Here is a 26007-nt window from a genome sequence, read left to right as displayed (position 1 = left end):
AAAGGAGACAGTTACCTACAAAGGAATTCCCATCAGACTGTCAACTGATTTCTCAAAAGACACCTTACAGGCAAGAAGGGGCTGGAAAGAAGCATTCCAAGTCATGAAAGGCAAGGACCTACATCCAACATTACTCTATCAGGCAAAGCTTTCATTTAGAATGGAAGGGCAGATAAAATACTTCTCAAACAAGGTCAAGTTAAAGGAGTTCATTATCACCAAGCCCTTATTACATGAAATGTCAAAGGGACTTATCTAAGAAAAAGATAAAAAATATGAACAGTAAAATGACAGCAAACTCGCAATTACTAACAACCACATCTAAAACAAAAACAAAAGCAAATTAAGCAAACAACTAGAACAGGAACAGAACCACAGAAATGGAGATCACATGGAGGGTTAGCAACAGGGGGATGAGAGGAGGAGAGAGGGGGAAAGGCACAGATAATAAGTAGCATAGATGGTAGGTAGAAAATAGACAGGGGGAGGGTAAGAAGAGTATAAGAAATGTAGAAGCCAAAGAACTTATATATATGACCGATGGACATGAACTAAAGTGGGGGAATGTAGGTGGGAGGGGTTATGCAGGGACAACTGTAATAGCATAATCAATAAAACATATTTTTAAAAAAATCAAACAACCAAACATGGGGGGGAATAAATAAATAAATATTCATTTAGCATGTTAAAGATGTGTGCTTTAACATTCATTTGAGCTACAGCCTAAAGCAAATTTGCTGTCTTACACAATTTCAGAAAGCCACTCTGTTATCCCCCAAAATGTAACACTCGCTTGGCAGCCAAAGGAGAAAGGCCGCCAGATGGGAGCTCTCCCACAGCCTCGGGCGACCTCAGACGCCCCCACAGGCCCACAGTCACTTGGTCCGGCTGCGCCTGCAGCGCCTGCACCGCCCTCCGGGCAGGCATGAGGGAAAAGTAAAGGGCATTTCTGGGCTTCTCAGGTCTTGTCAGACTTCCATGGTTATGAGGCCGGTAGCCTGGTTGAGCTAGGGCAGTCTGTCCCCCAAATCCCAACTCCTTCTCCCATGTCTTAAAATGAGGGCTGGCAACTGAGCTCCCTTCTTGCTCTTTCATTGTGAGATTCTGATTCCAGGGTGGGAGGGAGCCGGGCTGTTCTCCCCACCCCCAAGAGTGTGGAAGCAAAGTAAAAGCACCCTCCCGACCCCCAAACCAGCCTGGTGGCTGCCCCCACGGTGGGACCGACGTGGCCAGATGAATGATCTCTGCACCACCAAGAAGTGGGGCAGGTGCTCGGCACGCGCCGTGGACGCCAGCCTCTGCCCGTCCTGGTGCACCGCGCAGGACACACAGAGAAATGAGAGGCACCCCAATCTAGCAAAACACATCTACGTAGGGGGACAAATGCCCACGTGCTTTTTAAACCTGAAAGTGGCCGTGGAGATGCTGTCCTCTGCATACCGGAGGGTCAGCTAGGCGGCAGAGAGGTGTCATGAACTGCCCTCACCCTTAAGCCAAGCCATCGTTTTCAGTGGTCTGACCCCGGCTCTCGATTAGCATCATGATTTAGGATAAACATTTTGACACATTTTGGGTAGCAAATGCATCTTATTGCTAGTACATAGGGTAAGTTCTTCCATCACTAAAACTGGAACTTCACCACTGAAATCCCACTAGAGGACTCTGTTGAAGAATTCAGCGTGCAGTGGGGCCATCTCAAACCTCAGGGCGAGGCAGGGATGGGGGAAGGCACACTCCTGGCCACAGCCCGCCCCGTGGCCCGCCGAATGGTGACGGCTTGCACGCCATCCACAGCCCCCAGGGCCTGTGAGCCCGCCTACCCACCCGGCGCCACGGGCTGGTGAGGGGAGTAACTGAACCTGAGGCACAATCAAAAGGCTGGTACGATCCACAATTATTTTTTGAACTCGTGGTTTATAGCTTACCCACTTTATAAAAAGAAGAAAAACGCTTCGAAGTAGTTTACAATGGGATAATTAAAATTACAAATATTCCTTAAACAGGGCAAAAGCACTTAGAAAGGAGAAAACAGAGAGATATCGGGGCTGACAAATACAAAAATGAGGAAACGAATTTGCCCAAGCCGGCTGGCGACAACGCGCCAAAGGGAGAATCGTCATGGTCTGAAGATAGAAATACATCAGAACACTTGGTGTTGGAAGTGCTCCTCTAGCACCGGATCCTGGGAACCGCACATTCTCCAAACAAGCCCAGAGCTTTGCTCTCCCTTCTTAAAGGGAGGCTGGTATCTTAAGTATTTTCAAATCCTGTTAACATGCTTAAAGGCAGAAAGACACTTCCGGTTGAATCAGCCCCATGAAATCGAACAAATAAAGACGGAAAGAAAAGCAGCATTGATCTCCAAATGTCTTCGGAAATATCAATTATCAAAAAATGCTGCAAAGATCATAGCAACAGATGATAATTAGGAAGTAAGTGCTCTAATTGGAGGTTGTAGTCGCAGCCCCCAGACCAGGTAGGACGAGTCTCCACGTTCGCATCAGAGCAGGGCCCCCGAGGATGCCCTTACTAAATTAAGAGCAGAGGTAGGAGTCCCACCCCAGGTCAGAGGGATCTACATCCTTAGATAATTACAACAGTAATTGTAATAAAGAAATGTGAGATGCGGGCAGCGTGGGGTGCCCGAGAGAGAGAGACTTAAACTGTGATCTGTTGGTTTTCTCTGAAGAAGGGTCTCTGGTGGGAGGCACAAATGTCTGGAAACATCCGGAAGACCTGGTCCGGCTGGGGCTCCTCGGGAGACGGCATCACGGACCCCGCCGCGCAGCTCTTCCCGGCCTCTTCCATCAGCTGCCGCACGTAGAGCTGCTCCACCTGGAGGGACGGCGCACGCGGTCAGAGATGGAGGTGGGAAGTGAGGTGGGGCTTCCTTTGACCCTCGCCAGATTCTTTGATGACCCCAGCCCACAGCTAGGATTTAGAGCCTCCTCGTGAGTCCCAAATGAATGAACCCAGAATAGGAAAATGCAAAGAAAGGACAATACTTTGTAGGAAAGTATTCCTACAAAGACTCTTAGATGTGTTTTCTCAATAGGGTCCCAACCTGACTAGCCAATGTCCAGAATTCCACTATTAGAGCTTCCTACCTTTGGCTAGAGTTACATAAGGGCTTGCAAAACCCTAATCTGTCGCTTAGACCTTAAGGCAAGGGGGAATCTTTCTGGAAAGGAGGTTTTGGCTTTGAAAAACAAACCAAACCAAAAAAGGGGGACAGAGGCTGGGGGGACACACAGACCGTGAGAGCCCTAGAACATGAGAAGATAGTTCAGAGGTGGCAAGAGTCCACTTTTGACCCTTGAAGGTCTCGCCCAGGCCTGCTTCTGCACACAAGCGAGGTACCCCAGTCCTTGCTCTCTGTTTTGCAGCCCAAGGGCAAACTGGGCCCTGACGTGCGGGCCGGGAGACCTGGCCACAAGCCCCAAAGCTTCCCGTTCTTACCTGCACAAGAATGAGTTTGGAGCGCAAGGGAGTCATATCTGGAAACTCCTCCCCGAAGCACAGCACCACCCTGCTGTCGGGGAGCCGGCTCTGGGTGTTATAGAAGTGCTGCAGCTCTGGGAAGACACGAGGGAAAGAGGCAGGGTTACTTTCACACCTGAGCTCGAACACGCCACCTCGTCCACCTTCCCAGCACCCCTTCTCCCGGAAGCCTCCCGGATTTCTCAGGCCAGGTGGCTGGAGAGATGTGACACTAGCTCCTGGCTGTGACTGGGAGAGAAGCAGAGAGCTTTGGGAGCAGAGCGGAAGGTTCCCACACAGTCCTGCTGGCAGCCCGACTGATTTCAGACACCCTGGCCTTCTAGAAGGGACACACACACACAGCAGGGTCCTAACTACATGCCTCACGAATAAGAAGAGCTGACGTGCAGCTCTGCTGTGTGGAGGTGTTGTACCGGGGCTCAGTGTTTGCCAGGGCAGCACATACCAAACCCCCAGGGCCTGGCCAGCATGCAAATTCTGACCCCGGGGCACAATGGAAAGAAATGCATTCTAATCAGCTCCCAGGCTGGAGCTGTGGTCCATAACAGAGCAGCAAGGTGCTAAGTCCCTTCATTGTCTCAACAGCCCTGCGAGGAAGGCACTGCACTGCACCTCCCAGTCTATCCACAGGATCCCTCAGGGTTCCCCAGGATCCCTCAGTACAAAAGTGCAGAGCAGAATTCAAATGTAAGGGGTGCCCCAGCTGCAGCTGTGCCACTGGCCCCACAGGTCCCCACGGGGACTGCAGGTGGCAAATGGTCCTGGGAAGGAGGTATGGTCTTTTAAGATTACAGCAGCAAGGTGACACGGTACTGACCTCGGAAGAACTGGCTGGTGTCGAAGACCTTGACCACCTCGTCGCGCTCCAGCTTGTTGGGCCGGTCCTTGCACAGCACGGCGTTGCCGCTGTAGAACACCCGGCCCTGGCACAGCCGCTTGACCAGCACGCCCTGCCGGCTGCTGTGCAGCAGCACACCGCGCTCCAGGTGCCCGAACAGCTTACGCGTCACCTGCCTCTGCCGCTCGCTGGGGATGGTGTCCGCGGGCGGGAAGCGCACCAGCTCCAGGCCCTCGGCCCCATACATCTTGGTGCTGGGCAGTCCCGGCTGGCTCAGAGACAGGCGGCAGCCCTCAGGGCAGGTGGTGGTGGTCTGGCCTACCAGCTTGCCCCCATAGTAGAAGCTGATAACCATCTGGGAGAAGGCTGCGGCAAAGAGGGGGACAGATCAGGCACCGAGAGAAAGGGGGCTCCCTGTTCCTTCCTGTGCAAACACCCAGAGCCTTTCTTTCTCTCAAACTGGGGGCTTAACTCTTTGTGTGTCTAGGGCTGTTTTGGTGTTCTGGGAAGTTCGTGCACCTCTTCTAGAAATAGTGATTTTGTAAGCATGAGTAGATACACAGAATTACTAGGGAAACCAATGATTCCAAATATAAAAACTACCATAGTGTTACAGAACAACAAGGGGCCAAGGGGGGGCCTGAGGGCGATATACTATTACCCAAAAGGTACCCCTCGGGTTCATTATGTCCACCACCAGAGGAAAGACATCTCCGACTCCTCCCACACTCAGTTACACCTGCCAGCACTCCCATATCCTTCCGTCTTTACTGGGCTGCCATTGTGGGTCTGGGCAGGTATGGCCCCATGTCATGGAGCCAATCATCTCCAAGCTCCCAAGCAGGTGCTGTAACTCAGGGGACCTGCCCCCCCAGTTACATCTTGATGGAGAAGTTACTTCCAGTCCCTTGGCTCAGAACAGGGCCACAGCTATTTAACATATCTATCTAACCAGTCAAAGGTTATAGATATGTTAAATGACCACACCAGAGGGTAGCTGCAAAGCTGTTGCTATGCAATACAGCTCTCAATGGCCCTGCTCCATTTGTCCCTTCCCCCAACCCACACCTGGGGAAGGGGGTGAGGAGATCTTAATATTTCCTGGACACCCTGAGTTCTGGACCCCATTCCAAATCCCTATTTGGGGTTCCCCCTCTTGGCTGCACCCTGTTACAATAGTGCTCTCTGTACTTCTGGGAAGGGCTGAAAGCTGCTTCAGATTACCAGTTGCCCTGGGAGTGAGGAGGCTGTGACAACTTCATTTCTCAGGAGACGAGCCCCACCTCCCAGGCACCGCTGTAATGCTGTTATGCAATGCCACACTACACATAAGAGGGAGCCTCCAGGGAACCGTGAACTTGGCAAGAAAAGATTATATCTTTATTTTCATTAAACCTTGAATTCAGATCTAGCATTTCCTTGCATTACACTGCAGGCAACAGGCTACATCATTCTAGAGTAGACACAGCCATCTGTCCAGGTAACACTGTATGGTGCGGGTGTGCACATGCTCCCAGTCCCTCATCAGCTAAAGAAGAAAACAGCCCCACTTTGTGCCGATACACCTTTAACACCTAAGCCTGAAGGCCCCCCCCCTTTTAACAAAGGGGCAGGCGTCGGGGCTCTAAGCCTGGGTGGGTGCCGGGGTGGGTGTGATACCTGGCTGGAATTTCTGAACAGTGTACAGCTGGTTTTCAGTGAACCCGCTTTGACCTCTGAATTCCTACTGATAATAAGCAACACAGGTTCTCCTTTTCCAGGCACTGAGAGATGGCCCCCATTTAAAATAAACTTAAATTGTAAAATGTAAGATTTAGAGAAAACTAGGATATTAATAACAGTCTGGGCAGTACCCAGACATGAAAATCAACTGTGAAGGCGGGGCTCAAATGTCTAAAGTTTGGGAACTTCTCAACTGAGACAGGAACAAAGACAATAGCTAAATCCAGGGGCATGCCTAGAGAAATCTACATTTCAATAGTCTTAAACTCTAAGAATTACATGCGCTTTTAAGACCAACTCGGGGCTGACCCCTGGAGCCACATAAGCAGCGAGCCGACAGATTCCACGGGCCCTAGACTTGCACGGCACACACCTGCACAGCTGTAAGAGGAGCCCTGTGCGTGGCCACCCACCTCACCTGGGCTAATGCTGCTGTGCGCTTCCAGCTCCTTGGACCCTCCCCGTGGGCTTTGCTCAAGAAACACTTGCTCAGTCAAATACCGAAACACCTCACTGCCGTCCACAGGCTCCACTCTCTCCCATGTTGGAGTTCAATGGCATTCTAGAACCATGCAGGGTCAGGAGTCAGAGCCGAAAGTGCTCCCGTCCAATTCATTTGACATTTGAGGAAATTAAGGCCCAGGTGGGGTCACCCGGTAGGTAAGTAGCAGCACCAGCACCCGACCCCGTGTGTCACGAACCCCTATTCACCCTCCTCCTACCCGCCAAGTCCACAACGTCCACATCGCCTAACGACGACACATTCCACTTCCTTCACTCCGAAACAACTCTGAACTTTGTCCCAGATGACCGAAACACTCCAGACGACTCGGTCACCACTCTGCCCCTGTGCTCTGCTATTGCTGTGGCCTTATTTCACACCAGTGCCTCTCGACCCTGTGAACTGACCGCATCAGAGGGAGCAGCAGAAAAGGCGTCACAGAGATGCCCAGGTGGGGCTATCCTAGTGACCCCAAAGCTACCGGACAGCTTGGGCTCAGAGAAGGTTCCAGCTAGAAGGACCTGAGCCGTGACTGGCCACACCCAACCAGTGAGCAGTGGGGACCACACCGCAGAAGCCACTCGTCAAGTCTCCCCAGTTACTGAGACCAGCCCTTCGAAATTCTAAGGGCCGCACTACAACCCTGTCCTGCTCCCGTTATAGCCACCGGCCCTCCACGACGGCCCTGCTGGGGGCGGTCCGACCACAGCAGCAGCAAGGCACCCACTCCGGGGCCCACGGCCTGGTGCACTATCCCAGCTGTGTGACCTGGGGCCGCAGCTCCCCCACTCTGTGCCCCAGCTTCCCTGTTAACCAAGTGAGGAGAAGAACACACCCGCCTCACTGCGTGGCTGTGAGGACCGATGGAGCTTGCATCTGGTTCAGCAGACGTCAGCACCACATAAGCAGTTGTTAAATAAGTTGGGGTAATATACCAAGGGTTAGCTACAATACGTAGACAAGACTCCTGAAATTATAAGCCACAGTCCCCGGTCTACACACACATCCCAAGTGCTGTTCCAGGTGCTTTGGACCAATTAGCACATTTCATCCTCATAACAACCCCTGAGGTGGAGACTATTAAGAATTATACCCATTTTCCAGGTGAGAAAAACTGAGTCGTAGACAGGTCAAGGTGCTTGTTGTCGATGGCACTATTGCTACCAGAGGCCTGGGTGGACTCCCTCCCCAGCAGGCTGGCTCCGCATCTGTGTTCTCAAGCACCTAGCCACACTGTCAGTTTCCAACATCACCGTGCACCCCAATTACTTCAAATACATACAGTTGAGAGCACAAACAGGCAGCCACAGCCATGTTTGGGTACATCTGCACAGTGTGGTGTTGTGAACTTGAATTTGCTGCCAACTTTTTGTATGGGAAAATTTCACCTAAGAATCCACACTTTTGGGTCCCCTAGAAACATGAAAAAATCGAGCCTGGCTGGGTCTGCAAATCCCCAGGGCAGGAACCACCACACGCAGCCCGGGAGGAATGTGGGTTTGGGTCCCTCCATTTTGCCACACTCTCTGCCACTCCCTATTGTCTTTCACCTGACATTTTACTCATTATATTACCTGTCCCTGAGGGTGAAGAACTGATGACCCCTGACAACTTATTTACATGGGGAAAGGAGCTGTGTGAACTGACCAGAGGTACCAAGGTCCACAGCTTCTAGCGGAATGCTACAGGGTATTCTCTGCATGAGGCAGTGGCCACGAGCTGCTCTGCCTGCTGCGTGCTAGGACAGATCCAGAATAACTTGAGGGAGCTTCCTCCTCAGACCCTGTCTTCTCACCCAGACACTGCAGCCAGTGTCCGGGTACTCTCCTGCCCCAAGAAAGCAATGGTCAGCAGACTCCCTGGGCCACAGCCCAGAGCTAAGCAGGTCAAAGGCCTAGTCCCATGACCCAGGGCCTCCAGGAGCTGCACCTCTGGTGAGCAAGGCGCTGCCCAGTGTAAATCTAAAAGCAGACTCGTCTGGGCTCGAACTCGGCAACCCCGCCTACCCACTGTGTGGTCCTGGCTGAGCCTCAGCTTACTGGTCTGTGAAGCCAGAGTCATGACGGGCTCCAGCTCACAGGGCTGCTGTGCAGTAGCTAAGGGCCCGATGAGCGGAAGCAGTGTTTGCTTTAAAACTTTCTTGCCAGGATGAGAACCTGCTTCTACCTCCCAAAACACTCATCCATGAGGGCCGCAGTCCAGACACTTCTTTCGGAGCCTCATTCCCTCCTCTGCGCCAGGCCTCAGGTCCCCGGCCCTAACGTTACACGGTCCATCTGGATGAGTCAGACTGCTCCCGCCACAGCTGCTGGGGAAGACACCAGCTCCCTTTGCTCTGAAGACTCCCTCAGTGAGCCTGAATGTACACACCAGGGGCCGTGGCAGGACCACAGTCCGAGTCCTCAGCACAATTAGACAACGACGTGACACAAAGGCCACCTCTCTCTGCTGGGAGCAGGAGCATGTATGGGACAGCCTGGTGCCACACCCCAGCTCTGCAGCCCACAAGTTACGGGACAGGGCTTCTGAGCTGGTGCAGGGGGAACAGTAACAGCACCTACCTAGGAGTGGTGGGAAGGAATAATGAGACTGGGCGATGAGAGACTCACCAATGATCTTGGACCAGTTAGCATTCACTAACGTTCACCACCATCCTCACCACCCTCACCGTCCTCATCCTCATCACCATCCTTACCACCATCCTCACCACCATCCTCACCATCATCACCACAATAGCCATGATATCACCATCACTGCCGACAGTATCGCCACGATTATCGGTATTAATATTGTTATTGTTACAAACTTAGGTGTGGGAGAGACTAAAGATGCTGACACTGGTGACATCCATCGACCAGTATGTCCCTACCAGAAAGTTTTACTAATGCAATGGGTAACCCTCACAACACTCCCATGAGGTGGTTGTTACTGCTGTTCCCACTTTATAGACGAGAAGCCTGAGGTTCCGAGTGGTTCGGTTACCCTGCCTGGGGTCACAGGAGGGGGCAGAGCTGGGCCTTGCATGTGTCTGTCCCCATGTTCTCTCTCCCTGTGAAGAGTTCTTTGGATATATTTGCTGGTCCAGTTCAAGACGAGACTCAAAAGGCCAGCCACTTGCTCACTCCCAAACCAAAGGGTAAAAGGGAGGAATAGGGTGCCAGCTTCCGCCCCCAGATCGTGCTCATCCAGGGGCCCTGAGGAACCCACACAGGTCCTTTGAGTTTTGTCTTCCAAGGGTATCCCCACACCTCACCCAGCTCAGGTCACATCTTACCTGCCTGGTGCGAGTCGTAGGCCGTGTACCCCGTCACCAGCGGCAACCCTGGGGGAGGGAGAGAAGAGCCGAATCAGACGCAGCCCGACCCAGTCGTGTGCAGGGGAAGCAGTCCAAACGCTCCCCCTCTCCCAAAGTTTCTTCAAAAGCCGCATATGGCGTGCTCCTGAGGCCCTGCCACAGGCTTCCGCCGAATTCGGTGTTTTTCCCTCTCGGTGTGGCGACCCGTGTTTCATAAACGCAGAAAACCAGACCTCAACCCCACCAGCATGGAGGGGGGAGACTTCCTCTGTGCTGTGGGATTTCTGACCATGTGTCAATGTGACATTGTGGGGCCACATTTCCTTCCCCCTGAGGGCCTGCTCCCAAAATACCACCGGACTGCGTGCCCACCTTCCAGGGCTGGGCTCCAAGGGAGCCCAGGCCCGAGCTAGCTTTCCGAGAGGTGCTGCCTGGCACAGGGACAGAGGGCTCTCCCGGCACCCCTGCATTGGTAGCACCCCACACCCTGACAAGCTTTGAGGCCCACTAGGCCAGTTACCACCTCCTGGTCTCCCACAGGGGCCGGTGGGAGAGAGGCCAAGGGAGGAAGCAAGGCCCTCCTGGTCCTGGACGGGGGTCGGAGGGTCGTTTTCAGCAGTGGTGGGGGCAGGGTGGGGAGGCAGGCAGTCATCAGAAGCTAATAAGAGCGTGAATGGCTCATTTCGCTTCAAGACCCCACAGGGCCGGTCCTGGGGTCTCCATTTTTGAGGTGAGTAAGGTGAGCCTCATGTAAGATATGCAACTTCTGTCAGGGGGTGAAAACCCAGGGCCCTGTGTGAGCAACTGCCCGTCCCTGAGCTCTCCTGCTCTCCAGCCGCTCCGGGCTGTGCTTGGCTCCAAGCGTCCCTGTCTGAGGACACGGGGTGGTCGGCCTGACAGACCTAACCTGGCCCACAGCTCTGAGTCCCCTCTGGTCTTGGGGAAGTTCGCTGCCTCCCTCCCCTCCAAGCTTGGGGGCGGGGCCGGGACTGTGGGAAGCAGATACCTCCTCCGGGAAGGACAGCTACAGTTTCCTGGGAGGCAGTGGCAGATGGGGCACAGGGTGTGGCTCTGCCTCAAGGGCCACCTCTCTGGGCTCAGGTACCTTCAATAAAACTTTACAGTGCCCAGCCCCACCCCACCCTGCCCCGCCCCGCCCCACCACAGTGGCTACTGGGCTAAAACCATTCCCGCAAGTCCAGCCCCCACAGCACTTGCCAGCGGTTCTGGGCCCCCATCCTCACCTGCGCTGGGCTGCTGCATCCACCAGTCTGGGAGGAGCTGATTCCTGCAGGCCTCGGGCGGCGACGGGCTCCTTTTGACCATCCCCATGTACTCGTCCACAGAAGGCTGTGGGACCCGGGACAAGAGAGAAGACAGTGCAGTCACCAGGCTTCCAAAGCAGGACCCCGATGTCACAAAGACAATGGCTGATGCTTAGCTAAAACGATACTGTCACCTTTAGCTCATAAAACGAAAGGGAAGTTTCACTTTTCATCCTGAAAGGTCCAAGACAATCCAGCAGGCTTAGGGATCAAACCACGTGACTGAATTACTAGCCTCTTCAGGGCCCGTGATAAGATTATTGGCTTTTACTGGAAACTGCCCGTTGCCACTTCTGGGACAGCACCTTGCCCGGACACTGAACAGACTCGCGAACAAACTCTGCCGAGGTTCTAGCAAATCTCACTCCAGGTGCCACGTCTAGATTTTCCATCTCTGACCCATTTCTTAACGGAGTTGGTAAATCCAGTTAGGAAACGTTTCTGAAATCTGTTTTTCCCGTGATCCCGGTGCGCCAATCTGATTATCTCACTCTCTTAGCTGAGTGGGCAGAAAAGCCTCGTATGCAAAACAGGACTATGCAAAACGGGACCACGTTAGAGACCAGAAACCAGGGATTCAGTGGGTCTGCTGCCAAAGACCATCCAGAAATTTAATGGCTGCCCTGTGCAGAAAAGCCAGGCAGCGTAGAGTAGATTATATTTTGTTATCTGCATTTTCTGACTGCCAAGCGACTCCCAAGGATTCCAGCATTGCTGCGTTAATTGAGAATTTATATAGCAGCCACACCACCTGGCAGGGGCTCTATGGGATTATTTTAGCTGTGCAGTGTCCACCTTGTAGTAGCCATAAAAAACATGCTTAAAAGGCTAAAAGTAGAAGAAAATGACATCCAAATAGCTAAAAGTGGTATACAAAAGCCCACAGCAGGAGACCCTATGAAGTCTTTACTTACAGCCTATTAACTATGCCTTTCCATGCAGCTCTCCGGGGTTTGGTTAGATGGATTTCCAGCCCTCTGAGGATGAAAAGCTGTGTACTGGAGGACAGGCTGCCCACCAGCCAGAAGAGCTAGTACAACAATCTTGCCAGAGGGCCAACCCCAAGCAGGAAGGAACAGTTACATTTTGTTTACTATTGCCTGCTAAGAAGGCAAGAATGGGCAAGGTGCATTCCAAAAGACTGCCATTCAGAATGCTTAAACACAAAGGCTAGATCTCCAGGGCATGTCACTGACACAGAGCAGCAGCTCCGCCCCAGCGCTGGGGATTAGGAAGGGGACATCAGGTGGAAGGGCTGACCCATTGGCAGAGGCCGGCCTCACACAGGTGGCCCAGTCCTCTGCCCCCGTCAGGGTGGAGACGCGGTCTGCCGGGAGCACCCGAGGCTCTGGGTGCCTTGGCAGGGCGAGATGGACGCCACTGCTCCCCGAAACACGTGTGGCTCCTGCTGTCAGGCCAGACCCCTGAGAACACTGTCCCCACTTACCTCCTTGATCAGCTCCTCAATTTCGGAGTGACCGCACTCCATCTCCGTGACTTCGTTCACACAGCCGGGAGTCACCACGCCTAATTTGCCTATGGAAGAGCAGACAAACCAGACCAAACGTGACCACAGCACTGACACATCATCACGGCCGTCACTGGGGCCATAACCAGCGGTGGGGTTTTTTTTAATGCTGAGTTGAAGGAAATAAAAGTCAGTAAGTGTCTTCCCTGGTTTGTGAAAGGCCTAGAAATTACTTTCCCATGCTTCTCCAGTCACCTGACCAGCAGAGCCAAAAGAGAGAAGTGGGGTGTTGTTGTCCACTTAGAAGACAAAGGCAGCACTTTGGTCTCTTCCTTCTGTTTGCTGGAATCTAAGATGAATTCCTAACAAAGACCCTTTACATCACATCCTGACCGGTGCAGCTCAGTTGGCTGAGCATGACCCAACAAAGTGAAAGGTCGCCAGTTCGACTGCGGGGCAGAGCACATGCCTGGGTTGTGGGTTCAATCCCCAGTTGGGGCAAGTGCAAGAGGCAACGGATTATTAATGTTTTTTTCCCTCTCTTTCTCCCTCCCTTCCCCTGTCTCTAAAAATAAATAAATACAATCTTTTTAAAAAGTATCCTTCTTCATACCAGGCATTTTCCACCATACATAGGTTAAGGTTAAATTTACAAGCCTGTTATTTGAAGACACTCGAAGGTTTCCTAGCAAACATGTTTGCAGGTTAGAGTCTCTCTCTCTCTCTCTCTTTTTTTTTTAAGTTAATTGGCAGGATATCTCTTTTTGGCCTTTCCAAATATACACATGTGCATCTGCACACACACACACACCATGCACATGCGCAGCGCACCACAAAGACGGGCCCATGCGCGGCTCGAACCCGCCTTCATCAAGAGCCACTGAACGTGCGAGAGCATTTATTCCCACCACAGGCACTCTGGAGCAGGCGGCTGTCTTCCTCGCCCTAATGCCTGTTCCCTGGCCAGAAACCCGCCTTGTTTATCAGTGAGATGTATTATAAGCCACAAACACTCGTTTGCTGGAATTCATTAGTCCCAGTGATCTATAGAGGTGGCCTGTTGTTTCATCCTCGCTGAATTTTGATTCCATTTTGATAGATTCAAGAATTCACTTAGAAGCTGTTGACGGGGGAAGTAGGGGACAGGTGGGGCACTCCCCATGTAGCTTGCAAACCACTGAAGTACAGAGGGGAATGGGTCCATGTAGGCACTATGCAAATGCAACGTTTCTTTGCCCCCCTGAGAACCTGCTTCTTTAACACCCACCCTTGCAGGTGATGCTGGCTGCGCTCCAAGCTATAAACAAGTTAGGGTCACCTGTCAGTTCAAGCTTGGCTGATCCTGGGGGCAGGGGAGTAAGGGAAACTTCTCTATTCCTTCCAATCACAATTTATTCTGTGATAATGCAAAAAAAAATCCAAAAACTGAGAGATAAAGCAGAAAGCTGACTGTTTGGCCTTTCAAAACCATTCCAGTGGATCATCTAAGAGGGCTCCCTGGAGGGTTATCTGATTTTCCAGGGCAAGATGAGTTTGTTTGACTTAATGCTGACTATCGACTAGGCTTCAGCCTCAGTAAACCCAGGTGTTAATTTATAGCCAATTAAGCTACAACTGACCGGTGGAAAAGGTAACAACTGAACTAGGGTTGCACTGCCAGGTCAGATGCCCATCGGTTCAGCTCAGCCTTCCATCCTGCACTGCCCACACACACCAGCGAGTCACAGTCTGCCCAACAACCTTCATCATCTTGCCAGTCGCCCCCATGAATTAATGACTCAAATCACTCTCTGACTCAGGCTCACTATACATTTGTCAGGGTTACAACTGTAACTTTTTAAAAATTATGCGTCAACATTTTTAACCTTCCCACAGAGTGAGGAGCTCAAACTCAGAATTACTGCATGGCCCTAAATAGTTGAAGGGGGTTCTATTCCTTTCAGGCCTTACCAGGCTAACAGACTTCTTCGAAGGAGAAAAGGATGCTGTGACAACATTCGAATTGCTACATCTGATGGCTAAGAAAATCAATGTGTTAACAGAATGTTTTAAACCAGAGATGGCAATTAGATTGTGTCTCATGGGCGGACTCTGATTCATAGCAGCTGCATAGGACACTACTCTGAAAAGGGTTCTGGGCTGGATCTGAGCTCCATGCTTCCTGATTGATTAGTGATGTCTGCGTAGAGTGGGGAGTCTGGTCTTGGCAGGTGTGCAGCAGTGGTTGCTATCCCCACTTTAAATTCTTCAGAGATGCTTTCCTGGGATTTTAGAGTGGGAAGAAACTCCAGGAGCGATCACATCCTGAGTTCCCAAACAATGATTAGGACCTAACAATACACGGAGTTACAGCAATGAAACTAACAGCACTGCCATCTGCAAATCCACTCAAGAACTCTCCCCTGGACCCTAATCAGCCATCCCTTCTGTCCCCCTGACCTTCCCTGGCCTGTGCTGAGCAGTGCAAAAAACAACAGGAACTCCTTCCGCACTGTCAGAGGATCTCTGCTCCTGCCCAACCTCATCCCTGAGCCCCAGAGGCTCCAGGTCCAAGGGCAGCAGAGCTGCCTGCCACCCAATCTCCCCGCCCTTTCCTCCCCTCAGACCCACCTCCCACTCAGCTGGAAGCTGCCATTTGGTCAGTGGGTGAGGTAGGTGGGGAGAGAGCTCCATCTCTGCTTATGCAAAGAAGAGAACTATTTTGTTTATCTAAAACCACTCGTCGCAGATCCTGCGGGCTCCCGCTCCTCCCCAGGCCCAGGCTCTCCCTTGGCGGCTGCAAGCTGGGCAGCCTCTGTTGGGCTGAGTGCCCACTGAGGATAGTTACATTTTTGCTCTTCCTCTGGGACGATGCGGTAAACTTTGTATGGCTCGGAAATGTCCAGCTGGGACCGGTCTGTCACTTCCTCAAAATCTGGACTCTTGTTCAAGGCACAGCGTAGCCTGGTCTTCCATGTAGCTGGTTCAGCTTTGTCCCCTTCCTTAAATTTCCCTTTGAAAACTGCCCAGGCCTGAAGGAAGAGAAAGAAGCGTGTGAAACACACAGCCGGCCCCCCGACCACAGACCTCCACAGCTGCAGTCCGGACTGGTACACTCTCACCCTTCTGAGAGTCCCTTTTTGGCCATCGACCCTCATTCAAGGAATTTCAGGGCTCAGGGACCTCCATCCAGCCACTTTCTCCGATAAATGTAAAAAGACCCAGGCCAGGAAGGGGTCCCCCAAGAACTCCCAACTGAGCTGAAACTGGAACTCAGCCCAAGGCTCCTCCCTCCCCCCCAAATCCTTCCCTGGACCAGAGAGCCAGGAGGAGCCTGAGGTCGAGCAGCACAAGGAGGAAGTGAGTGCACTTGGTTTCACTAGAATGTTCAAAACAAAGAACAATTTGCTTTTTTTTTTCTTTAATCAACCCCTAGCCTGAACATTTAGCATGAAAAGGAAACATTTGCAAAAAATTCTGAGTGTGGTGGTCCACTGCCCTGCTACTTTTAACAGAAATTTTGTTTTGCATTTTGGCATTTATTCTACCCTTCCCCCCACCTCCCCAGGGCACTGTTTAATACACAATGAAATGTTTTCCCTCTCCATTGGTTTTTGTTTTCCACAGCTCTGTCTGCTGACCTCTCCAAACCTTAGACTCTGGACTGGAAACAGAGACTTAAAGCTGGACACTTAAAGTCAAAATGTAGAATGGGGCATCATTAAAAAAAACCAAACATGTGAACGGGCAGAGTTTTAATTTCAGAATTGGAATACGGGACAGCCACATCAATGAGGAGGCCGTTACCATCAGGTGAAGATAACTTTTGGTGTTGAGCGTATTCAGACACACCTTCCAACCTAGAAGAACACCAGATTGAGAGGGAGTTCTCACCCCCACTCAGGAAAATGCAATTCCAAGGGCTAACGTTCCCAAGGTGACCCTGTCTGGGATTAAATGCCAGCCGCCCTGACTTCCGACCCAGTGAGTCCCCACTGCAGCGTGCACTCTCCAGCTTAAGGCCAGTCCCCTGGGCGCTCCTGGAGGGCAGAGTCCTGGGCCCGCCCCTCAAGATTCTCATTCATTGGTGGGGGTTGAGCCTGCAAACCTGCATCTTTAGCCAGCATCCCAGTAATTCTGGCTTAGGAGGCCAGGAGACCAGAACCCCAGAAACCCAAAGCTCCCCACAAATCACAGCTCCACTGAAAATAGTCATGGCTTTTTTTCTCCTCGCAGTAGGCACGACCTCATAGTTCACTGCCAAGGTGTGGATGTCCAGAGCTCAGAGTGTGCATCTCTGCCCGAGGCAAAGAAACTGTTAGAACATTCCTACAAGTGGGCATGAGCAGTCACCTCCTTTTCTGACATAAATGAAAAACACCTTTTTGCTTAAAAGTGAGTGGACTTCAATCCTTTATTAACTGCATGACAGACCATGCCTGGATTTCTTTTTTCGGAGAAATATAAGAGCAAACTATGTACACACTGAACAGTAATTTCACATATTTATTACATTAAATCAGAGCATCTCTACTGCAGCACTATTGACATTTGGGGTCGGATCAGTCAGTGCATGGTCAGATGTCTAGCAGTGACCCTGGCCTCCGCCCACTAGATGCCTTCAGGACCCACATCCCCACTGTGACAACCAAAAATGTCTCCAGACATTGCCAAGCGTCCCCAGGGAGGTAAAATCATGATACACACACTTGGAGAACCATTCAGCGAACCCATATTACACATGGATCGTGAAGAGCACGGTTTTGGGGACAATGTTAGGATGAGCTGCACTTACGCAGAACTGCACCGTCTAGGGGGCACTGTCACGGTCACCGGGTCATTCAAGGCTCAGACTCTCCAGGGCCCATGGGTAGAAGGTGCCCGGGGCTGGCATCAGGTACCCCGCTCCCAGCCTCCACTGAGTCCTTTTGAGTGTTCTCAGGGTACCTCTCAAATATCACCTGGCCGGCCGATCTGTCAAGACCCTGGAGCTATCCCTGGGCAGAACAGAGTGATTCTGAGCCCCTGGAGCTACCACGGCAGCCCAGCCCCCACCATAACTGATGTCTCTGTCTGCAAGGTGCTCCATGCTCCTCGGCAGCCAGCATTAAACCCAGGAAGGCGACCTCTTCCTGATGCACCATCACTGTCTCATCTTGTAGTTTAAAACTCAAATGCTATTTTTTTCTCAAAGGCCTACTGAATCTGAAGTATCTGTGCTATTGAGTAACTTCTAACCCATTTAAGATTATCACAATGCCTGGTCAACGAGAGAATAACCAATGAATCATAAACTACACCCCCACTTTAACTCAACTTCCCCCCACCCGTCAACATTTTCAAAAGGAGGCAGAATATGTTTTTAAAAATAAATATGAGCCTATATCAGGGCCTCATCAGTATATCAGGGATGGTACAACGTGAGCTAAATGTCATTTTCACTCTCCCGTCTCTGGTCCATACCACGAAGCTGACCTCAGCGTGGTGCCTATAGACCATGAAGGAGTCTCTCGTATAAGAAGCTGCTGCTTAAGATCCACCTATTAAGTCAAGAAAACACACTATTATTTCTCTTAACTCATACATTTTTAAAAGGTTTTCTTGGAATGTGTGAAACAAAAAGGTTCTTGACTTCACCAGAAAATCCCTGAGGCGGCTCCCTCTAACCCAGGCCTGCCTAGAGACTTCTTCCCGCAGCAGACGGTCTGGTGAGCATGGCAGACGGTCTGGTGGATGCGGAGGAGCTCCAGCTTTCAGAGGGTGCCGTGGGCTCGCTGTGGTCAAGAGACTGCCACGTGGCTTCTTCCCACCGGCATTTCGCCAGCCTGGGGCTGTCGCCCTCCCAGGGGCTGCCCAGCTCAGGGTGGGCGCCATGCCTCCCTCCCACCCCCATTCCTGCTGAGATTGTACCCGAGTTTCAGATTGCCACATTGAGCGACTGCGTAATCAACGGAAACATTGGGAATCTTGCACATTTTTCTCAACGCTGTTGAAACGGCCATGAAGAACATTGCATAAGACGTATAAATCTGGGGCTTTATTTCATTACCCCCAGAGCATAAGAAGCAGGGAGCAGCGTGAAGGGAGAGGATTTGCATCTCTACCAGCAAGCCACGAACCAGGGTCATGCAGCCTGCTGGCCCAGGTCCCTCTACCCACACTCCTCCTGAAGAGGTTTTACTGATGGACAGCCTGTATCTGTGCCCTCAGCACCCCACACTTCAGCCTAAATCTGTTCATCCAGCCCTGGTCAGCTCCCAGAGGGGTTCTCAATGTGGCAGGGGAGCGCACACCCCCAGAAGGCATCTGGCAATGTCAGAGGCACGTTTGGTTGTCACATTTTGGGGGCAGGTGCTGCTGGCATCTAGTCAATCGAGGTCCAGGATGCTGCTGACTACCCTATAATGCAAAGGACGACCCCAAACAAGGAACCACCTGGCCTAGACGTCAGCCGTGCCAAGGCTGAGGCGCCCTGGCCCACAGCCATCTGTAACCTAGAATTCCCAGCTGGCTGGATGGACCTTGGGCACTGTTTAAATTTAGCTAGAGTCCTTCCCAAACGAAGCTCACCATAATGTTCAAGGTAAAAAACTCTACAAGAGAGGAATCGGCACTCCTCCAAGGATGAGAAAGGAGGCACTAGCAGCTCACAAACCTGGCACAGTCCTGGCTTCTGACCTGGGGTCCTTGATGGGAAAAATCTGCTGGACATTCAGGCCACGTGGGGCCCCTAGAAGGTCAGTGCAAAACACCCACAAATGTTTACTCTTCTTGGAGAGGGCCAGTCACTGGCATCAGATTCTCAAAGACATCTGTGACCCCAGGTGACAGATTTGACAAAACTGCTACAGGTACAGCCTGACCACAAATGTCAGACAGACCTGAAGGAGGTTAATGCCTCATAAGCCAACTCTGACCTACTCACGCTCCACTCTGAGGCAAAGATATGATCTTTTGTCATTTTGGGGTTTTTTTGTGTCAGAGGACAGTCATCCCTGGCTAAGGGTCCTGTTGCACTGAGGTCCCACAGGGCTTGGCTCCACTCATGCATCCAAGGTCTCAGGTCTGATCCTGGCCCTCCACAGCTCAGCCTCCCCACTCCTCCTCTCTGCCCACTCACTCTCCCCTCCCTGTCCCGGGCCCCCAGATGCCCCCAGAACTGGTACACACACGTAGCAGCAGTTTGCAACCTGGGCTCTAAGTCAGACCACCCGGGGTGCACCTGTTTGCAAAATTGGAAGCCTGGGCTCCCCCTGACCTAGGGCTACAGATCTCTCAGGGAGTGGAGCCTGTACTTCTGGAGCCTTGGAAAAGCCCACAGGAGACCCTGCTGACCCGCTGGGCTGCAGAGCTGCATTGCCCCAGCTCCTGCTCGAATCTAGGAGCAATGGCGAGAAACCTCTGTTTGTCAGCACTGTTAGGGGTCAAGAGCATGGGCTCTGGGTTGGGCTGCCTGGGTTCAAACCCTGGCTCTGTCCTCCAAGAGCTGTGAAATCTTAGACATGTCACTCCTCTTCTCAGTGCCTCTGCAGAGAAAGGACAAGGACAGCGCCTCCTGTTTAAGACTGCGTGAGAGGAAAACACAGACCCTGTGGGCCCAGGCCTGCCACAGAGCAAACTTTCAGTCAACACGGGCAGCTACAGTGCAAATGGCAGAACCAAACAGCAAGTCCCTCAATGCTTTAGATACTCACTATTCTCAAGGGAAGTCAGACTATTTGCAGACACCTGCTGCAGGACATCCCATAGGACCCAGCCCGGAAGTAATGACAGCTGGTGTCTCTCTCACTGAGCTGGCCCGCATTGCCAAACAGAAGTAATAACTTTGCCAGAACGAAGGGCCCCCCATCTCATCAAAAAAGGTGCCACCGCTATACAATGGACCTCACGGTGATTAAATCACATAATAGGTATGAAATCACCTAGTGTGTTTTTTAGACACATTCTGCACTCAGTCAATGTTTGTTTTTAAAAATTGGGTTAATTTTCAAGAAAGTAAGAAAGTTGTCACTCCACAGCTCCACCGGCCAGTGAGGGAAGACAGAAACTCCACTCCTGGCCAGGGGGAAGGAAGTCCAGTCTTTACCTTGAAAATGGAAGCATCCACTTCCTGGTTATAATCTTGTTTGCCAGCGTGCTTCCAGGGGATTCGGAACATGCTCTTCTCATCGTTTTCCCAAATCAGCCCTGGGTACATGTTGCTGTCAATTTGTTCAATCAGCCACTGCCGGAGCCGCCGGCCGCCATTCCGGTCACACATCCTTGGAAAGAAAAAAAGAGTATTCTAAGACATTACAAATACAGTCTCATTCATCACAGCATTCCAGGTACTTAATAGCCAAGAAACGCTAACAGGAAAATCAGAGGGCGGCAGCACAGGCGCCAGCTGGGGGAAACCCTGGGGTCCAGGACCCCCGGGCCACCTGCCGAGAGGAGACGATGCCACCTCCAGGACCTCAGACGCCCGGGGCTTTGCAGCTGCCGGCACCCAGCTGTTGGCCCCACCTTTGGTCCTGGCTATGCCCTTTCCAGCTTTCACAGCATGTTCCCCTTCAGGCACATCTAATGGCACCATTCCATTTTTCACATGAGATGGGGAAAAATCACTGTCACATTTTCAGGTCCTGACCGATGTCTGTGAGCACACAGGACAGTTGTGATCTCCAAGGAGGAGGAAAGTCTCAGACTATCCTCCTGTGTCAGCAACTTTCAACCGGTGTGCCGCAAGATTTCTTAAAACACACAGTACCTGACTGTGTAGTCAGGGGCACTAACCTCTTTTCCCTTAGACCGTCAAATAAAAACTGACAGCAGCCAACGCAACAATAGCCGTCGGGTGTGAATGAATCAAAATGGTACCTATTTCATTTGTACAATTTTGGTGTGCCACAGAATTTCAGTACTTAGTCCACGTGTGCCATGAGATGAAACAGGTTGAAAAGTGCCATCCTAGATTACCCCTTCGCAGCTGGTTGAGGGATGACAGCATGAGTTTGGGGAGGACAGAGCGGGGATCCCCTTCAAATCCTGCCATCTCTCAGCTGGGTGACCTGGGAGCATCATGTAACTCTGAAGTGTCAGCCACATTGGCTGCCACGCTGGGAAAATTACCACTGCCACTGCGGGTTCAGACAGTACGTATAAATCATCCATGACAGTGCCTGCACCTTCAAAGATTTCCTCTAAATAGCAGATGTTGTTGTTATTATCCCAACTTTCCACCTGGGGACTCTTACAACCAATTGAGAGGTAGCAGACTAGCATGAGGAAATCGACTGTGGCCACAAAGTCAGTCCGGATAGACTCCTCCAGAATGCACCCAAATCGGGGACCTCACCATCCCAGGGCGCCCAGAGACATCCTTCCGAAGAACACTCTCACCACAGCAGGCAGCTGTCCCGGCAGCGCAGAGAAAAAGAGAAAGCAGCCGTGCCATACCGACTCACAGCTCACATTTACAAGAACCGGGTGGAAATCCCCTAGGCAGTTGGACAGACGCCCACCCAGAAAGAAAAAAGACAGCGTTTCTACTCTTCTGATTAAAGTGTGACCTCTTTGAGCAAAAAAAAATTTGAAACAATCAGCAGTGACAAGACATAACATGCCCAGGAATATGGTCACATCCAGAGCCATGCAGGTCCATAAAGCAAGAAGTAGGTGTTATGAAAACTCCAACTACCCTGCAGGTGGCTCTGGGGTCAGAGAGGGCAGCTGGGTCCTGGGGAGAAAGAGAGAAGGGCCCGGGAGTGCCAAATGTAATAATCTTTTCACCCCATAACCCCAGCTGCCCAGTTGTGGATTTACAAGGAGTGAAGTGTGCGGAGTGGGGATTGGACTTGGATTTGAAAGCTGTAGACTCCAGCGGAGGCTGGTCTCTCAGTAGACCTTGGTTAGGTCACTTGAGCCTCTCTGTGAGGCTCTCCTCACCTGCAAAGTGAATGGATCTCAAGTGTCCCAGAATTCTGAAACAGCCCCTTGTGTTTATAGATATGGGACAGATTTGGGAGGAGCACCTAATGAGGGGAATGAAATGACACCACCAAGCTCCCCCCAGGAAATAACTTGGCAGGGCAGAGACTCCTATGGGCCCTTCCTGTTGGAAAAGCAGGAGACTCCCCTCCCTTGAGGAAAGAGCTGTGTGGGGGACAAGGAGAGGGGGCCAGAACCCCAGAGAAAGTGGGTGTCTGTGGGTCTGTCAACTAAAGGACATGTTCCTGCTCATTAGCATTTTGCTCACCCCCTTGGTACAAGGCTCATGAACTAGAGTCCATGTTCTAGGGGCATCCTGAAATGAAAAGCAATATTTTGTTTGTATGGGCATTTTTTAAGAAAGTGATCAACACCTTCTTGTGGGGATTTTTAATGGATTTGTAACCCCAAAATTGTTAAGAACAACTATCTTGGTGATTTACAAGGGAAAGAGGAGAGAAAAAAGTAAAAGAGATGGCATTAAGAGGAAGAGTAAAGTCATAGAAGATAAAAGCTGGAAAAACTTTAGGAATCATCTAATCCAGCCCCTCTTTGTTATAAAATGAAAAAAACCGAGGCCCAGAAGGCAGCCCAACCCCCAGACACCCAGCAGGGGGGTCATTCTTTACTCACTCTGCAGGTAGAAAACATGGTCAAGTTGTAAGATTTTGCACATGGACAGCCCCACCTGAATTTTCAATGAGATCACCCGCCAGAGTCTAAGCAGCACTGAGGGCCTACGAGTCTAATACGATGGAGATCCATAATTATCCATTAAACACTAACAAATTAATTCCACCAAATGCTGAGCCAGGAAAAATTTATAAGCCCAGTCACATGTTTATAACTTCCTCTTCCTTGATTTTTAGGTAATAATTCTCTTTATGGGCCAAACCCTATCTGGAGCTGATTCGCACCCTATAAATGGGTCCGGGGGTCAGGCTTCGCAGGTGGCGGGTGATAAGAGTCCAGGATGTGCCAGGGAGGTGGCACCGAACTCACCTTCTCCCACAACTCTCAGGGCCTCTGGGCACTTGCCCTGGCCACCACAAACCCCCATCGCCCCGAGACCCAAAAGCATCAAAGCCTTTCTCCCTCTGGCCCAGTCCTGCTAAAATGGCTAAACCAGCCCTGATTCTTTTCATGGGGGAGCCTGCCACAGGCCAAAGGACACTCTCAGAGCCGTCCTTTAAGGGCCAGCTCCTAACTTAGATTTAAAGAATTGTGCTGTACCTCCTCCTCCCATATGGTAGGGGAATAGTTGAAAATCCTAGAAAATTCGGTCTACATTCATGAAGCACTTCAGAGCTCTGGGTAAGTGACCTACCTCACCTTAGATATGTTACTTTACACCAAAATGTCCTGTTAGCTGTGACCCCATACAGACTTCTTTGCCAAGGCTGTGATGGAAGCAAAGACCCTCAAACCCCACTCAGAAATCCTAATGATTATCAATCAGAATTAAAAACTGCAGTCTGCCCCTTCCACAAGCCGCCCCACACAAGCACTGCCAGTTATGGGGCAGTTTCACCGTAATGAGCCTCAAGTATTATCCCACGCAGCAGGATTTGAGTGGGATAGGAGGAGGTCTTACAATAAAGAGTAAATATTTCCCTTCATTATATGAGCCATTCTAAAGTCAAGCTCCTGCAAACCAGATTTGAAGGAAAATAAGATTTTTTTTAAGCGACAGCCAATCTTTAGGGGCAACCACACAATGATCAACCACACAACTTGAACCTTCGGTTTATATTCAGGAAAACAGAGGGGCGTGCTGCCATCGCGCTGGCCCCGAGACCAGCAGCAGCTGCCGTCCCACTCGCCCGCTGTCTCGGCCCGCCGGGCCCTCGCCCGCCCGCCCGCGGAGGCCTCCTACCCGCCGCCGTGCGCGCCCGACCTGCCGCCTGCCTTCGGTGCCGCCGTCCGCGTTCCCACGCTCGCCGCCGCGCTCCGAGCTTCGGCTGAGGGCTCCTGCCCTCGGGAGCCTTTTAAGGGTGGGGCGTGTCCCGCGAGGCTAGTGCTGGTCGTTCCGCCAATGGTCGCGGGAAGGTCGCCAGAGCCACCCAATGGGCGTGACCCGCCTGGCTGGCCTTCTTCCGAGAAATCACTTTGATGAAAGTACACTGCGACTTAACAGGTCCTGGCGTCTTCCGGGCTCTGCTCGGAGGGTCCGGGGGCGGCGCGGGACCTGCGTGCCCGCTGGAATTCCCGAGGGGCCGCGGGGGAGTCGCCGGCCCAGGTCAGGGTCGGAGGGGAATAGTGGGTGTCTGAGGTGGAGGTCAAGTCGCTGCCTGGCTGTCAGGGCAGAAACAGAAGTCAGATGCTGGAGAGTGGGTGTCAGATGGCAGGGGTCCGGTCGGAGGTGGAGGTCAAAGCTGGGATGGTGTGGGCGCGGAGGTCAATTCTGCAGACAGCCGGTGGTCCCCGCGGAGTGCTCCCCAGTACCCACCCAGGCCATCTCGTGGAATATGTCGAAAGTTCCCAGAGCTGTTTAGGAGGCATCCCCCATTTGGATGAAGCCCCTGGTGAAATCCAGACAGTGACAAACAGTCGATTTAAGATGTGGAAAGGACCGGCCACTTACAGACCCGGTTCTAGATAACCAGTTGCTTGCACTTAGACCACCGAGAGTGGCAGGAGAGAAATACCTTGCTTTAAAAAATAAAAAATAAAAAATAAATAAATGTGTCTGAAACCACTGCCCTCTGAAGATCAGAAATAAAAAACAGGAGTGTCTAGCATGTTTGTGCTAGAATGCCCAATTAGGAAAATTTTCATCATAAATTCTTTTCCCCAGAAAACATCAGTTTTGTGGAGGAAGGATCCACGGTGCATGTATGGCTTCAGCTTCCAGCCCCTCCTGAACGCTGGCTGGCATTTATCCTGCGTATGGGAGAGGGGGTGGTGAAACAGCACTGCTGGAAGCCAGGAAAACAGAAGTCCCGGAAGCAGAAGGGAGAGGCACGCTTTCCCTTGTTCTGTTCTGGGGTATCTTCGGGTACAGGCAAATGAGAGTCACGATTGACTTTTATTGCCTAGTTGGCCAATCATACATACACAAGCAGCAATGTTTACTGGGCCATTTTATTCAATAGACTTTTCAAGGACCTATGAAAATGTTTGAGGCTGAAAAAAAATTTTATTGGCCCCAAATTGCAAGAAGCTCATTGCAAATATGATATTCATAAGTGTTCAAAGATCCCCATAACATAACATGTCAACTTCATAATTGTCATTTATTTGTTGATAAACATTTCATTATAACCCCGTGTAAGTTAGAAATCACTTAGTAAGAATTTCCTAATACCGTGATTGCCGGGAAGTCACAGCAATTATAAATTAAGTTCCCTGTCGCCAAATAAGTTCAAATGAAAACTGTTTTTTTAAAGGTCAAATTCTTTAAGAGTA

General features: G+C 51.4%; 1 protein-coding gene across 1 annotated transcript; it reads right to left on the bottom strand.

The window, feature by feature from the left end:
- Positions 1-1472: 1472 nt before the first annotated feature.
- Positions 1473-24572, bottom strand: IRF8 (interferon regulatory factor 8). Its single transcript, XM_028502163.2, has 9 exons — positions 24476-24572; positions 20717-20891; positions 15479-15662; positions 12631-12719; positions 11103-11208; positions 9838-9885; positions 4319-4705; positions 3460-3575; positions 1473-2835 (listed from the first exon to the last, which is right to left on the bottom strand). Exons 2-9 carry the CDS (start codon positions 20888-20890, stop codon positions 2659-2661), a joined length of 1281 nt encoding a protein of 426 aa, XP_028357964.1. The 5' UTR covers position 20891; positions 24476-24572; the 3' UTR covers positions 1473-2658.
- Positions 24573-26007: the final 1435 nt, after the last annotated feature.

Source organism: Phyllostomus discolor, chromosome 12 (assembly GCF_004126475.2).
Source record: "Phyllostomus discolor isolate MPI-MPIP mPhyDis1 chromosome 12, mPhyDis1.pri.v3, whole genome shotgun sequence".
NCBI classification, from domain to species: domain Eukaryota; kingdom Metazoa; phylum Chordata; class Mammalia; order Chiroptera; family Phyllostomidae; genus Phyllostomus; species Phyllostomus discolor.
The sequence above is the reverse complement of the archived record's forward strand: the minus strand, read 5'-3'. Positions and strand labels throughout refer to the sequence as shown.

What these genes read in the sequence shown, in the direction of transcription:
- IRF8 (XM_028502163.2), bottom strand. Translation starts at nt 20,890, where the DNA reads ATGTGTGACCGGAATGGCGGCCGGCGGCTCCGGCAGTGGCTGATTGAA. An exon ending in CTACGACTCGCACCAGGCAG is followed by an intron (nt 4,706 to 9,837) that starts GTAAGATGTGAC and finishes TCTTTGCCGCAG; the next exon opens with CCTTCTCCCAGATGGTTATC. An exon ending in CCAAACTCATTCTTGTGCAG is followed by an intron (nt 2,836 to 3,459) that starts GTAAGAACGGGA and finishes CCGTCCCTCCAG; the next exon opens with GTGGAGCAGCTCTACGTGCG.